Source organism: Mytilus trossulus, chromosome 12 (genome assembly GCF_036588685.1).
Source record: "Mytilus trossulus isolate FHL-02 chromosome 12, PNRI_Mtr1.1.1.hap1, whole genome shotgun sequence".
Lineage (NCBI taxonomy): Eukaryota > Metazoa > Mollusca > Bivalvia > Mytilida > Mytilidae > Mytilus > Mytilus trossulus.
In genome coordinates, this window is record NC_086384.1 from 8,100,280 (window position 1) to 8,115,797 (window position 15,518).

The 15,518-nt window shown below is 31.4% G+C and overlaps 2 protein-coding genes across 2 annotated transcripts in view; both read left to right on the top strand.

Annotated features, from left to right (window-relative positions):
- The window catches only part of LOC134693380 (coiled-coil domain-containing protein 115-like), a 483,686-nt gene that overhangs the window by 122,554 nt on the left and 345,614 nt on the right, over window positions 1-15,518 (top strand). The window lies entirely within an intron of this gene.
- Window positions 1-15,518, top strand: part of LOC134693635 (nucleolar complex protein 2 homolog) — a 142,109-nt gene that overhangs the window by 5,746 nt on the left and 120,845 nt on the right. The window contains exons 4-11 of the mRNA XM_063554475.1: window positions 640-779; window positions 1,399-1,557; window positions 2,384-2,495; window positions 4,808-4,980; window positions 6,156-6,266; window positions 12,398-12,511; window positions 13,422-13,610; window positions 14,762-14,901. Of these exons, the coding sequence (XP_063410545.1) occupies window positions 640-779; window positions 1,399-1,557; window positions 2,384-2,495; window positions 4,808-4,980; window positions 6,156-6,266; window positions 12,398-12,511; window positions 13,422-13,610; window positions 14,762-14,901 (1,138 nt within the window). The remainder of the gene's footprint in view (window positions 1-639; window positions 780-1,398; window positions 1,558-2,383; window positions 2,496-4,807; window positions 4,981-6,155; window positions 6,267-12,397; window positions 12,512-13,421; window positions 13,611-14,761; window positions 14,902-15,518) is intronic.

A 15,518-nucleotide genomic window follows, 5' to 3' on the forward strand; every position in this document is an offset into this window, starting at 1 on the left:
AATGAGACTTCTCTCTACAAGAGACCAAATGACACAGAAATTAACAACTATAGGTTACTGTATGGCCTTCATCAATGAGCAAAGCCCATACCACATAGTCAGTTATAAAAGTCCCGGAAATGACAAATGAAAAACAATTCAAATGAGAAAACTGATGACTTAATTTATGTACAAAAAATGAACGAAAAACGATGTGTGATGGTTATTTATCTTCTGTACATTGATGTTGACAAATTCATGAAATGCCTTTAAGGTGGTACCCAACACCTTAACTAAAATTTATTTAGGTCGTTTAATTTCCTTCAAATTTTGACACAGTATTTATTTTGACCCTATGACAAAAATATAAAATTTCTAAAAATCTGAACCAACCATTTAATCAGAAAAATTACACTGGTTATATAGCAGTTTGACAAACACTTATTTTGATCATTGAGAAGCTTAACATTCCTTTTACAACACAACGTAATTAAAACGTTAGGCTGACTTTACAGAGTTATCTCCCTGTAGTGTTAGGTACCACCTTTAGCCACCATTTACTCTAGATTTATTTTTGTTTGTTAATATTGAATTGATGGAGTTATGTTAAACAACAAATAACTCTTGATTGACATTTATTTTACTTTTTTTGTTTTATAGATGAAGATATGAGTTCTGATGATGAAGATCAAGATGATGAAGTTCAGGATGATGACAGTGATAAAGAGGAAGATTATGATGATATACCAACAAGTAGTGACGAAGAGGGAGATTTACATCAACCTCCTCAGGAACTAGAGGTTGTTATAATATAAACTTAGAGATGTAGAAACATCAACAAACAAACACACTTCCGTAGTGCTAATTTTACTCCTAGGACCTTAAACTGTTTTTATACAAGTCAATTTTTTTCTGAGGTAAAATTTAATTTAGGCCATATCAGTCAAAGATAATACATGTAGTAAAGTGCTCATTTCTAAACTTTTAATTGTTGATATGTAATAATTATATCATTCAGATGTTTCACTGGTTGATTAGTTGTTTAACGTCAATTTCAGCTATATTGGCTATTGTATGGCTGTCATATTTTATTGATTGAGGAAACATTAGTGCCTTGAGCATGGGTGCTGTGAGAGAACATGTCCGTGGGCAAGAAAAATAGACACATCATCATGTGGGGTTTAAACTCTCTACCTCAATGTTGACAGGCTAGTGATACAACAATAATGAACTTTTTAGACCACTCTGGCCAGGAGGCTTTCATTATTTCATTAAACTTTTTGGATAACATAGAATCTGTTTTAGTGAGTTTAAAATTTGTTTTGTGAAAAATCTGAAAGTTAAATAAAAAAAAAATCATATGTATGACTGTTAATTTTAAAGTGTTGTGCCAATTATATATTGAAAGACATTTTACAGGTTGCCAGTGATGTCAGCATGAGTGATGAAGATGAAGAGGAGGAAGGAGGAGGGGAGGAGGATGATAAGGAGGAAGAAGATAAACCAAAGAAAGAAAAGAAAAAGAAAGGCACTCTAGTAACCAGTAAAATGATCAAGGATTGGTCTGATACAGTACAGGTAAGGGCTAATAATACTGTGAAACAAAAATATTTGTATATTCATATATAAGTGCGAATGTTGAAAAGTGGACACAAATGCTGATTACAAATAATGATATCTAAATTTGAATTTGAAGTTTTAACTAATCCACATCAAATCATAGATTTTGAAAATGATTTTGTTATATACCTATTTTTAAACTAGTAAATTTAATTTGTAGCCCATAAATTAATCATTTAGAATTTACAAAATTTAGCTCCCTTGAAAGTATTTATAGATTTTTGCTGGTCATCTCAACGAGATTGATGGTCTGCTTGAGCCAGTACAGTGAAAGTGAGAAAAACAATTTAGTTGAGATGACCAATGATAATCGGTTTATCTCTATTTATCCTATGTTAATAACATGTGGGTCCTTAGTTTCTCACGATTATTGTTCATATCACTCAACTGTCATGAGAAAGGAAATTATATAGATAAAGGAAGATGTGGTGTGAGTGCCAATGAGACAACTCTCCATCCAAATAACAATTTAAAAAAAGTAAACCATTATAGGTCAATGTACGGCCTTCAACACAGAGCCTTGGCTCACACCGAACAACAAGCTATAAATTAAGGGCCCCAACAATTACTAGTGTAAAACCATTCAAATGGGAAAACCAAAGGTCTAATCTATATAAAGAAAACAAGAAACGAGAAACATGTATAAATTACATAAACAAACGACAACAACTATTCATTTCATGAAATAGTGATAACAAATATTTTACCATTTTATTTTACTTTGTGACGTTGCCTATGAATTGTGATAATTCCATTACTATACAGCTTAGATTTTTTTCCTTAGAAAACTCCATCAGCAAATGTATTGAAGGAAATGATTAGTGCATTCAGAGCAGCTGTACATCAAGCAGGAAGTGAAGTGGAATCTTCCAAATATAGAGTAGAGGGGAGTGCAGGTACTGTGTTTATAAAAATAAAAAGATGTGGTAAAATAGACCACTTTCGAGTTCATCCGTCACCGGCAAAAACTCGTCAATTATACACGCCTTTATGACATAATTTACCAGATAGAGGGGCTCGCCTGTATCCCTGCACTATTTACGTTCATCAAGCCTCTAAGTGATCGTCTTTGTGCAGGATAAACTAGAAATAATGGTTGCTCTGTAGGTACTTACTGACATTTCCCTAATGACAGCAGTGTTGATTGTCAATTTTGAGAATTCAATTTGCCGAATAATTCGTACGATATAGAATTATAGTTTTCCAACCACTCGCTCAACATTGGAAGGAAGTGACGACGCCCCTAAACGCACAAATGACGATGATAAAGGCGCGTATAATTGACGAGTTTTTTCCGGTGACAGATGAACTCGAAAGTGGTCTATTACCAGTGATATAACACTCCACCTGTAACCAAATGTTAAAAAAGTTTACAGCTATAGGTCACTGTACGGTCTTCAAAACCCATACCCTATAGTCAGCTTAATTGTTCATTAAGGAATATTATGTTTAGTTTTATAGCAAAATGTCTGAAGCTATACTCATCTGTTTCTCTAAATGAAGCAGAAATCAAAGGCTTTTAGTTTTACAATTTATCCTTTGGCCAAATAAAAAAGTATGTGTGGTTCCAGTTACATCTGAAAAAAAGTTCGGGTAGGTAGGTAGGGATTTTTTTTTATTTTATGTTTTTTTTTACATTGAGTCTATGGGAGCAACATTCTGACTTTAACAGTGCTTAATGAAAAATGACAATAAAATCTTTAGGGTAGGCTATATTTAAGACGAAAAAGAAGGGACGGTAGGGTTACTGGAACCACACATATATTTTTATTTGGCCTTTTCATTAATTTACAGTGTTTTGAATAAAAGGAAAGACAACTTGTCTTTGTCTATCTAAGCTAGGTACAATTGAATACCAAGAAATTTAAGATTGTCATTATGAACTCAATAATGTCTGTTTTATAATACCTATGTCAGTAGGAGTAAGGTCCAGTAAGACCCCTTTTTGGCCCCAAAATATAGCAGTTTTACAAAATTGTTAAAATGTGAACTTTTAGCTATTTATTGGAAAGTAGAATACTGCTTTTACATAAATATAGGCTGTTTTTGACAATACCATGCACATATATCGGGTACTAGCATCATGAAGTCATGCTTAATTACTTAAATCTTCAAAATGTCAGCATTTGAGTTAAATTTTTAGACGTTTTCTGTCTGAAATGGAAGTGGCCGCATTTGTGTTCATCCTGAATATTTAAATGTAAGTTGTATACTATATGAAATACATAACATATATAAAGGTTGAGAGGGAACACAGATGTGGCCACTTTCATTATTGACAAAAACAATCTGAAAAGTGACATTTAATGGCATATTTGATAGATTTTGCATATTTAAGCTTGAATTTGAGCGTCTTTAAAGACTGAATCTATTAAAATCTTTCACATAAACTAATTGAATTGACTGAAATAGACACTTAAGGGCATACGATACAGTTACAGGGGGAGGTAATGATGTTGCTAACGTAAAAATATTAGTTTGGCGACATCAAACTGTGACATATCGGGAAAACATGCAGTTTTCGACTGATTTTTATCATTCAAACTGATTTAATTTAAAAACAAGTTCATGGACCCCTATTTTTTAAAAACAGCAATTTGATTTATTTTGCAAGGAGATTATGTGACCCAAATTTCATAAAACTGTAAATAGCAGATTTTTTTTAATTTTGATAAACATGCAGCACAAAATGACGGTTTTTTCCTCTATTCATGAACATTTGATAAAAATGAGTTATTTCTGAATAAAAATTGCATAATTTTTAATGATACTTAAAAAATCCAGAAATTACGGATTATTTAACAAAAACACAATTTGTGTTTATCTTTTAAAACAAAAAAGTTATGTCTTTCTTTCGAAAAAGAAAATATACACACAAATCTGAATTTTGAGCAAATATACAAAATTTCGACCTCATTTTACTCAAAAAGTTGCACATGAAGGTATATTTTTTATTACATATTTGATTTAATCAGGTAAGAAACAGCCTATATGCAAATTTTCATGAACTTGTAAATACAGGCTCAAAACTGTATCATATGCCCTTAAGTGAGGCCAAAATGGGTCCTGACCGGAAAATACTCCTTGACCAGGATCTGACATTTTCAAAATACATTATGTTTTTAAGTTACTTTATTTTGATTTATATTAACTTTTCTGATAATAAAACTGCCACCCTGTATTGACAACATTTTGATTATCTTTTCAGTTTACAACGCAGTAATCAGAATGTGTTTAACTTTAATACCAGCGGCACTTCTGAAACATTTAGGGTTACCACCCCTTACAGATTTACAGAAGCCAGTACTTCCTTCAAAAAGCAATACCAAGTGGAAGAAAATTCGTCTGGAAATTAAATCTTATCTGGCTGCTGTATTACAGGTAAGATTTATATTGGAGTAACAAGAGAATCATAGGTTTAATTAGGAATGAGGATTGGATATTGCTTGATATCAACTTAAGTTATTTAATTTCAATATAATAATAACAAGTCTTTGGAAATTTTACAATATTTAGTTAAATCAGATAATGAGAGTTGATATGGCTTTATATCAACTCTCATTATCTGATTTAAATTGTAATTATAAAGTAGTTGTTAAACTTATTTCTCCTATGGTCAACACTCACGTTGTGTTAGATAAGAAATTCAGTGAATTGTTTATCCAGTCTTTGTCTTATGCCAGTATGATGTTATATGTCTTTTTTTTGGTGTCAAACTTTTTAAGACTTTTTAAGCTTCAGAATGAATAATTTCACAAATATATTTGTTCTTTGCAGTTTATACCTTTTTCAAATAAGCTTTGAAAAATCGACCTTAATGATGTTTCTAAAATAAGAAAAATAGTGCACAAGATTCTATGAATGGTTTTAAAATACTGTTGTAATCTGTCTTCATAACTCTTAAGGGGGTTCGCGGGTCTAAATCATTTATATAGGATTTCTCTATATTTTTCTGTAAATGAACTTTATCTTATAGTTAATAGAAAAATGAAATAAAAAAGTGGGGTCACCGTTCGATTGCGCTCACAATCTGCCTTCGGAAGAAGCATACATTTTTGTAAAGGTGGGGATTTTCTGTTGAAGTGATAGGAGAAATGAAAGGTAATATCGAAATAAAAAATGAAATTTTTTACAGAAATCGCTCAAATTTTAAAATAATTTAGTTTAAGTACAGCTTATATGGAAATTATATTAAAAAATATAGGTCACCGATGAGTTAAAAAAGATATTTCAATTTTAAAGCAAAAAAATGGCATTTTTGCACCAAAGGGAGATAATTTGGAGCTTTTTCAATGATATATATATTTTAAAAGTCACCTGGGGCCAAAACGAATTGATTTTTTGGAATAATTTTTTAACCATATGATTAAGTAACAATTACTAAAGGCAATTAATGAAATTTGTAATGAAAAATAAATATTTGATATTTTTCTGAAAATCTTATACCCTCGAGCCTCCTTAACAGAATTTAATTGGCTTAATCAAAACTGTTGCTAAAAACTGTACTGAAATTTAAAAGAAGAATTGAAATGTAAATTCAAATTCTATTATTTTAGCTTCTGTCAGAAATAACAGAGACTTCCATGGTCAATGTGATGGTAAAGCATGTCTTCAAACTAGTGGCTTACTATGTAACATTCCCAAAAATTGCCAAAGCACTGTTAAAGGTAAGTTGACCTTATATTTTAAAAAGTTTATTCATTCACATCATGCAAAATGTTTTTTTTTTTTAATTCATTGTAATCAGATGTAATCATGATTACTTTGTCAATGTAATCATTAATTTAATCAGACAATTTCAGAAATGATGTAATCATTAATTTAATTTAATCGTACAAATGACAAAGTAATTGTAATTTAATCAATTACATTGAAAGTAATCGGACCCATTTCTGGTTGACCATTTGCCTCTACATTTGTTACATCTATAATGTAGTGTTAGTGATATCAACTCAGAAAAAGGTATAGTGAAATATTTGTGATATTGAAGGGAAACCATCAAATATGTGTGACAGTTTGTTTTCAATATCTTTAGTTGAATATTTGTAAGTGATTTATTAACTGTCATACAAAAAAACAAAAAAGTTAAAAAACTATTTACTAAACAAAAATTAGAAAATGCAATATTAACTGGTTAAAGCAGGGTTTAAGCTAGGATTTTGAAGGCTTTAGTCACTTTTGCGCGCCATGAAAATCAACCTTTTTAGCTCACCTGCCCTGAAAGGTCAAGTGAGCTTTTCTCATCACTTGGCGTCTGTCGTCCTGCGTCTGTCGTCCGTCGTCCGTAAACTTTTACAAAAATCTTCTCCTCTGAAACTACTGGGCCAAATTTAACCAAACTTGGCCACAATCATCATTGGGGTATCTAGTTTGAAAAATGTGTCCGGTGACCCCGCCAACCAAACAAGATGGCTGCCATGGCTAAAAATAGAACATAGGGGTAAAATGCAGTTTTTGGCTTATAACTCAAAAACCAAAGCATTTAGTGCAAATCTGCCATAGGGGTTGAATTGTTTATCAGGTCAAGATCTATCTGCCCTGAAATTTTCAGATGAATCTGACTACTCGTTGTTAGGTTGCTGCCCCTGAATTGGTTATTTTAAGGAAATTTTGCGGTTTTTGGTTATTATCTTGAATACTATTATAGATAGAGATAAACTGTAAACAACAATAATGTTCAGCAAAGTAAAACCTACAAATAAGTCAACATGACCAAAATTGTCAGTCAACCCCTTAAGGAATTATTGCCCTTTATAGTCAATTTTATAACAAATTTTCGTCAGTTTTTGTAACTTGTACAAAAATCTTCTTCTCTGAAACTACATGGCCAAATTAAACCAAACTTGGCCATAATTATCATTGTGGTATATAGTTTAAACAAATGTGTCCGATGACACCGCCACAAAATGGCCGACATGGATAAAATTAGAACATAGTGGTAAAATGCAGTTTTTGATTTATATCTTTAAAACTAAGACATTTAGGGCAAATCTTGCAAGATTTAAATGTCAATCAGAATAAGATCTATCCCCTCGCAAATTTTCAGATGAATCTGACAACTTGTTGTTGGGTTGCTGCCCTTAAATTGGTAATTTTAAGGAAATTTTTCAGTTTTTGGTTATTATCTTGAATACTATTATAGATAGAGATAAACTATAAACAGCAATTTTGTTCAGCAAAGTAAGATCTACAAATAAGTCAAACATGATAAAAATTGTAAGAATACCCCTTAAGGTAAGGTTTGCGTACACAGGGAGATAACTCGAATTCAAATAATTGAAAAAAGGAGGGACCCGCCATTTTGAATTGCTTTGAATAACCAATGTTCGATAACTACAATATTATCGAAAATAAAACAATACCTACCTCAAAATCGTCGTTTTGGTGTAATTTTATCAAAATTTGAATCGTACAAGTAACGTTATGACCTTCAGTTTGTTAGTTTTCATTTATATGACGTCACGTTTATCCATAACGTCTATGTGCAAAAACAATTCATGAAGTTTCGCAGAGTTTTATTTTATTTCATAAATGTACATTTTTATGCCCCTGCTGTAGCAAAGGGGCCATTGAGTTGTATCTTTGTCTGTATGTACGTTGATCTGAATGTACCTAGTAAAGTGTATGTCCGTTTTTACAAAATTAGTTTCCATTCTCTTACTTTAGTCTTCCTCAACCAACTAATATAAAACTTATGCACAATGCTTTTTGCCACAAAAACACAGAATAGATATGAATGTTGATGTCGTCACGTTTACAGTTCTATGGTCGGACAGGGGATACCTTTCTCCATTATCCCGTCCCATTTCTCTTGTCTCCCGCCATAAAAACTATGAAAAAACCCTAATGTATGGGAAGCTGATTTCAATACAAATCGGTCTAATATATTGTGTTTTTTATGGCTTGTCCCCGTCTTGTCCTTTCACAAGATAGAAGTTTTGTTTATTCTGCCTTAAGAACCCCGGTAACTTTTTCACTGATTGTTAAGCTGTCTTTTTATTGAATTTGTAAGTCTGATGCACGCCGATTCCGTTGTTTTTTTTACAGTATTTATATAAATACAAATTATAGAAACGCAGGATTGAATGAAAACGGCACATTTTTGTGACACTTTAAGTAAATTTAGATTAAAAATTTACATAATGCGCCATGTGTTTTACTTATAGAGAATGCATATATTCTCAGATAATTTTATTGCAGAGTTTTTACGAATGGCAGAATATTGAACTTGGTCTTTTCCGCAAATACGCACACAACCCACACGTTAACATCATTCGAAATGTATTTTATTTTTATCAATCACTTTTACAACTGACGGAGTGTTCTAATAGTAATTTTTTATGGATGCATTAAGACACAACTATTTTATTGTGTCGTCCTGAACATGCCTGAAGTATTTGCCACTGGACATTTTACAACCTCTTATCAAACAAACGTCTATGCATATCATTCAACTTTGAATCAATTTATCTAAAAACGAGGATGGTTATATGTGTCTCTACACATGCACGGACTCACTATAAAATCCGGGAAATTGCTAGTTTTTAGTCTTTCTCCGTATATATAAGAGATCATAATAAAGTTGTGACGACGCTCGGAGTATTTTTATGAGGTCGTTTTCTGAGTTTTTCGTTTCTGTTCTCCAACTTTAGTTTGCTTTTACCAAATGCTATAAAATTTATAAGTAATGCTTTATAATGTTTCATATTTATGAAAGAGGGGGCATTATCAGTTTCCTATATGGACACATTATCCATTTATTCCAAGCTCTAACATATTATTTCTTTGTGTAATGCATTATAATCGCAATAACATAACTATGGTTAAAGAGAAGCCACGATCAATTTTGATTTGACGGTCGCAAATTTCCGTTTTACTGTCTCCCCTACGCGTGGACAGTAAAAGTGCATTTGCAAACATCAAAATGCCAATTGACGATGGGGATTCCTCAACTACAGTGCCGTTACTCCTGTAAACTTTATTGAACTGATTTTTTTTATTAAAATGTGGAAGATTTTCATATTACAGGTCTACATAACTGCATTTCGTATTTTAAATATCAACAATACATATACGGCTGGTCCTTTGTTTTCCAGGGCCATCGTCTGTTTTGTCTTTTATCACGCACAGGAGCATGGAGTTTGTTTGTTTGGTCAAAGACCCCAAATCTGAATATCATGTGTAACAATTAGACAAATCATACCCTGCAAGGCTTTCCCCTGCTTAGTCATAAATATTTGATCATATTTGAATAACATTTGTTGATGTCTAGATTTAAATGAATGGAATACACACGGCTGCTGTAACAGACTTTACTATATAGTCAAAACTGATGTCTTTTCATCCAATTGCTGCATACAAACAATTTACCAAACATGGGGCTACGGAGCAATGCTTTTCTAAGATTTAAAATATTACAGTTTGAAGAACTGAAAGAATATAAGCGTTTCCTTCAAAATCAGAGCCTTGTATACAAGTATTACACAAGTATGATCAAAGTTAAACACCTCCCCTTCCGACTGATAGTTGTGGCACTGGGCATAAAAGTTAAGAGACCACATCAAAAATGTAATGTTGGATAAAAAAAAAAACTTAATTCACATAGTTTGTTCACTGACCCTCCCCCCCTCATAACTTAATATGGGAAAAATTGATTAACCGATATGGATATATGTAGAATCGATGTTAAATTAACAAAACTTGCAGCAACTTTTATCCCCCCATCCCCACCCCCAAACTATTTGAATTAAGTTTTTTTTTTATCCTACATTTATCTTTTAAGTAAATCACTGTTTTCTCTCATTGATTATGGTCAATCCCAAAGTGTTACAAGACAACATGATTCTTTATAAAAAGATGCTACTTAAGATGACTTTCTTCCTTGCAGATCAACACAAAAAAATATGTTTTTGTTTAACAGAAATGCAAGATAAACACATATAACGGCCATTTCCGTAAAAACGAGTTCGGGGACATACCAATTTTATTAGCTCATTATAATGCAAATAGTTAATTCCTTAATTTCTCAGTATTTTATAAAAACGTTGGACCCGGAAAAGGGATATTTTTGGCTTTTTGTTGCCATGGCAACGGGATTTTTTTTACCCAAAAATTAAAAAATCTTGTTTTTAGGATTTTTTTTATGATATTGTTAATTCAAATTTATTATTGATGAATGAACCACAATTATTTATACATGTTTTATTCAATTTTATTTTTTATATTCACTCGCACACATTATTATTTCAGAAGAATTCAAATACAATTTCCCCTAAAAATCGTAAAAAATCGGAATTTTGAGCTTATCATCTGAAAAAACGGGACGGGCAATGTTCGATTTTTTTCATTAAATGATTGAGTCGTCCTCCCTGAACAAAATGATGCATCATATTGCTATAATATCACCAAGAAAAAAATCCAGGTTTAATGCAAACCTTACCTTAAGGAGTTATTGTCCTTTGTAGTCAATTTTGAACAACTTTTTGTCATTTTTGTAACTTGAAATCTTCTTTTCTAAAACTATGGGCCATATTAAACTAAATGTGGCCACAATCATTACTATGGTATCTATTTAAAAAAAGTGTCTAATGACCCCACCTACTAACCAAGATGATCGACATCAGTAAATACAGTAACAGGTGAGCGACACAGGCTCTTGAGAGCCTCTAGTTTTGTGTAACAGCAAGGGAAGTGACACGTGGATAGTAATTTCAAAACAATTCCGGATTCATCAAGAAATTATCATTTTTCGGTTTTAATTCCTTTAGTAAGAGATATATATTTGTCTCTCTCGTTTAATTGCTTCTAAATAATTTCGTATTTTACGTTGTTTTATCAGGGTCTATAAATAGTTATAGGATTACTTTTACGCATGCGTAGCTCAAAATACCTGTTAACTCGTGAAGACAATTTGAACGCTTTGAATAAAGTTCTATATAATAATTTTTAAATGAAAATTGTTGAAAGTTTTTGATGGCAATTAATTTATATCAATTGTGACGAAAATGCGTTTAAATGACGAATCTACGACAAACGGACTTCAAATTGTGATCGTTTGAGAAATAATGAAATTCAAATGCTAACTGTCCGGGTGTAACAAATTATTTCAATCAAATGACGAAACTATACTCCTGGTTGTCAACTGACTGATTTTCCTTGGGAAATAATTGTAATGGTTAATATTGAGATTTATTAATAATTAACGGATTAGTGACCCCTCGGATGGCAAAAAGCAGATTAGTTGTAATCACAACTTGTAACACCTGTTGAAAAATGTTAATTACCTGGGGGTCATAAACTTGTCAAAAACATAAAGACAGGTAGATTTATATTATTTAAGCGAGAAAATATTTTTACACTTTCTAAATTTAAGTGACGAAATTGATTTGGAAAACTTTCGTCAATGCGAAAACCCTTTCGTAAATTATGAAAGTGACAAATGCTAGCAAAATCACTGGTTAAAGTCGATGTTAGGAGAACAAATACTTTATACAGTAATGTAAAATTTGAAATTACATGTAATTCAATGTTTTCATTGCTTCAAAATATGTGACCAACATAGGTTTCATTTTCAACATGTAATAATTTTCAGAGGACTTCTTATAAAATGGCACTTTCCTTAACATTCACAAAAGAAAAAAATGTATGTAGTAAAAATAATATCAAACAAAAAACTGACAAGAAATATTTGCTTATAAACAAATTAGTAACTTTTTTGGACAAATAAGAAAGTGAATATATTTAAGGTTTATTTTATATATTTCTAGCTAAATACCAAATGTGTATTTTGTAATTTTAGAAAATGACGAACCTATGGAGTTCTGCTGAAGAGACAACAAGAGTGGTGGCTTTCCTTTGTATCAACAGACAAGTCATGATATCACAGGAAACTATGTTAGAACCTTGTATAAAAGTAGGTCAATAGAAATTAAAGTAGGTCACTGTATACCAATATTCACACAGTAATCTATGTTAGAACCTTGTATAAAAGTAGGTCATAACAAATTAAAAAAAGTAGGTCACTGTATACCAATATTCACACAGTAATCTATGTTAGAACTGTGTATAAACTAAAATTCATTCATACAAATTAAAGAAAAGTAGGTCACAGTATACCAATATTCACACAATAATCTATGTTAGAACCTTGTATAAAAGTAGGTCATAACAATTTTTTAAAAAGTAGTTCACAGTATACCAATATTCTGATAGAAATCTATGTTAGAACTATGTATAAATTAAAGGTAGGTCAAAACATATTAAAGTAGGTCACTGTAGTGTATGCCAATACTCACACATGAAACTATGTTAGAACCATGTTTAAAGGTATGTTGATAGACATAAAAGTAGGTCACTGCATACCAATATTCACCCACAAAACTTTGTTAGAACTCTGTATAAACAAAGAAAACTATGTTAGAACCATGTTAAAAGGTAGGTCAGTAGACTTTAAAGTAGGTCACTATATACCAAAACACCTTAATTGTTATTTGGAAATCTGTGCCAGTTGGTAGTGAATCTGTGACATTTGAACTTACATCATGAATACAACAATCACTTTTTCATTGTGGCATCAGATGTTTTCTATTGTGATGTCCAGTAATCAATCCAATTAAAACAAAAGTGATAGAGATTCTTCAACAACTTAATATGAAAGTGTGTTGCATAGTTTTTCATTTAAAAGATTGTTTAATTATCTTTTGCAAAACATGAACTTTTCCATTTCTTTACAATTAAGAAGCTGAAAATAAGGCTAAAACAAAGAAAAGAGATTTTTTTATAACACTTGTTGCATATTTTTATAAAACTTATTTATTTTCCAGCAAATGTACATAGCATATGTAAAGAACTGTAAATTTACATCTCCCACAACCCTTCCTTTGATCAACTTTATGCAGCGCTCCCTGGTGGAGATCTTGACTATAGATACAGTATTAGGATACCAGTATGCCTTTATATACATCAGACAATTAGCTATACACTTACGTAATGCTATAACTGTCAAGAAGAAGGTTGGTTTTATTAGTTTTATAAAATAAATTACTTATAAATTGTAAAAGACAAAACATAAGAAAATATTTTGTAGCCTGACTTGCTTGAAAGGACTGATTTAAGTTATTGTCTTTTCTTGGCATATGATATCACACCTTTTAATGTATAATATTAGTCCTAATGTACCCGATTTGCAAAATTTTTACTTTAAAAATCAGAACAGATAATTGCGAATTCTATGCATTTTTATCCAGAAAACTGATATGAATATATATAAATTATAAATAAGTAGACTACCTGACCTTTTTACCTGGATTGCCAGTTGTAATATCTGGTCTAAAAAATATTTGACTCGGTCTGTTGTCCATTCGACCAAAAAAATAAGGCGTACAACTATCATGGCTTCTATGAAAGACAATCATTTTATGTTTGGTTTACAGTTCATATATTGTTTAATTGATATGTGAAATTTCCTGTTTGCTGAAGGTTGGCTTCATTCAATTATAAGTAGGTAACATTTCTATCTTAATGCTGTATCCAATAGGGGTGTTCCATAAACAGAATGTTTCCCTTAGGGCTATTCCTGAAAAAAATGTATGGGGGGGATTGAAAGGAAGTTTTTGTCAGAACCAGCACCCAGACAATTGTAATTGAGAATTATAGTACATTAAAGTGTGAAAATTGCTCTGATACCCATCAACCATGTATTATTAATACATGTGACTTCCAACCCCACCATACATTTTTTTCTGGAATAGCCCTTACTTAAAACTAATAAAAATGTAGACGAATGCACCATTTTAAGTTACATTTTTCTGTGTGTTAAACATTGTTAAATGTAGATGTTTTGGTAATCTGCAAACAAACCATCATGAAAACAGGAATCCTTGAGATGATACCAGGCAAAGTCTGATTAAATACTATAAATTCAGTATTATTTCATAGGAAACCAATTTTTGGGGATTTTGTGGATTCAGATGAAACACTAATTTGAATGTCCATCAAAGTAAATTTGTCTATAGGCTTGTATGCAGACTTTCTATAAAACAATTAAATCAGGTTAAAATAAGAAATAAGAAAATAGATTAATTCAAAGTACCTTTAATATAAACAAAATCAAAAGCGCTGGCAATACATGCACATATATATAAATGCTTTAATTCTATTACAGGAAAATGTGCAGGCAGTTTATAACTGGCAGTATATTCATTGTCTTGCATTGTGGGTAAGATTGATGAGCGCCACCTATCCTAGTGAAGTTCTACAACCCTTGATCTACCCATTAACACAAACAATTATTGGAACCATTAAGTAAGTATAATGTGTAAATAAAGCAGGTTACAAAAATATGAGGTCAATCTTAAAATTATGTTAAGTATGAAACTACATTTTTTTTATAAAGCCTGTAGATGATATAGAACTTATAAAGGAAAATTGAATTGTTACTTAAATATGTCTACTATTGTTGATGTAGTCTTAATTGTAACTGTTTTAGAGTTGACCTTAATATCATATCTTGTTTCAATAAAAACAAATCTCTTAGTGTAACGGTTTCTCTCACCAATTAAACTATCAGCCACAATAGTTTCTTTTAACATAGATTGTATTGTATTGTTAAAATTATGTCATTAGTTATCTCAACTGAATAAATGACTATACAGTATGAATTTTATCAATGAGGGTAGTAAAGGGGGGTGCTTGCACGGAAAAACGTGAAATAAGACATAATTTCACGTTGAACGTGAAATAATTTCTGTCATGAACCAAGGCCGTAGCGCATGTTCATTAAAAGTGAGGCAAATCGCGGAGCGGAGCGAGGCGAAAAATGTTTGAGCCTTTTTTAGGGGGGTCCAGGTGACTGAAAAGGGAGAAGCTAGCTCATTTCAGCATTACTATTTATAATAAAAAACAAAAAACATATAACACAA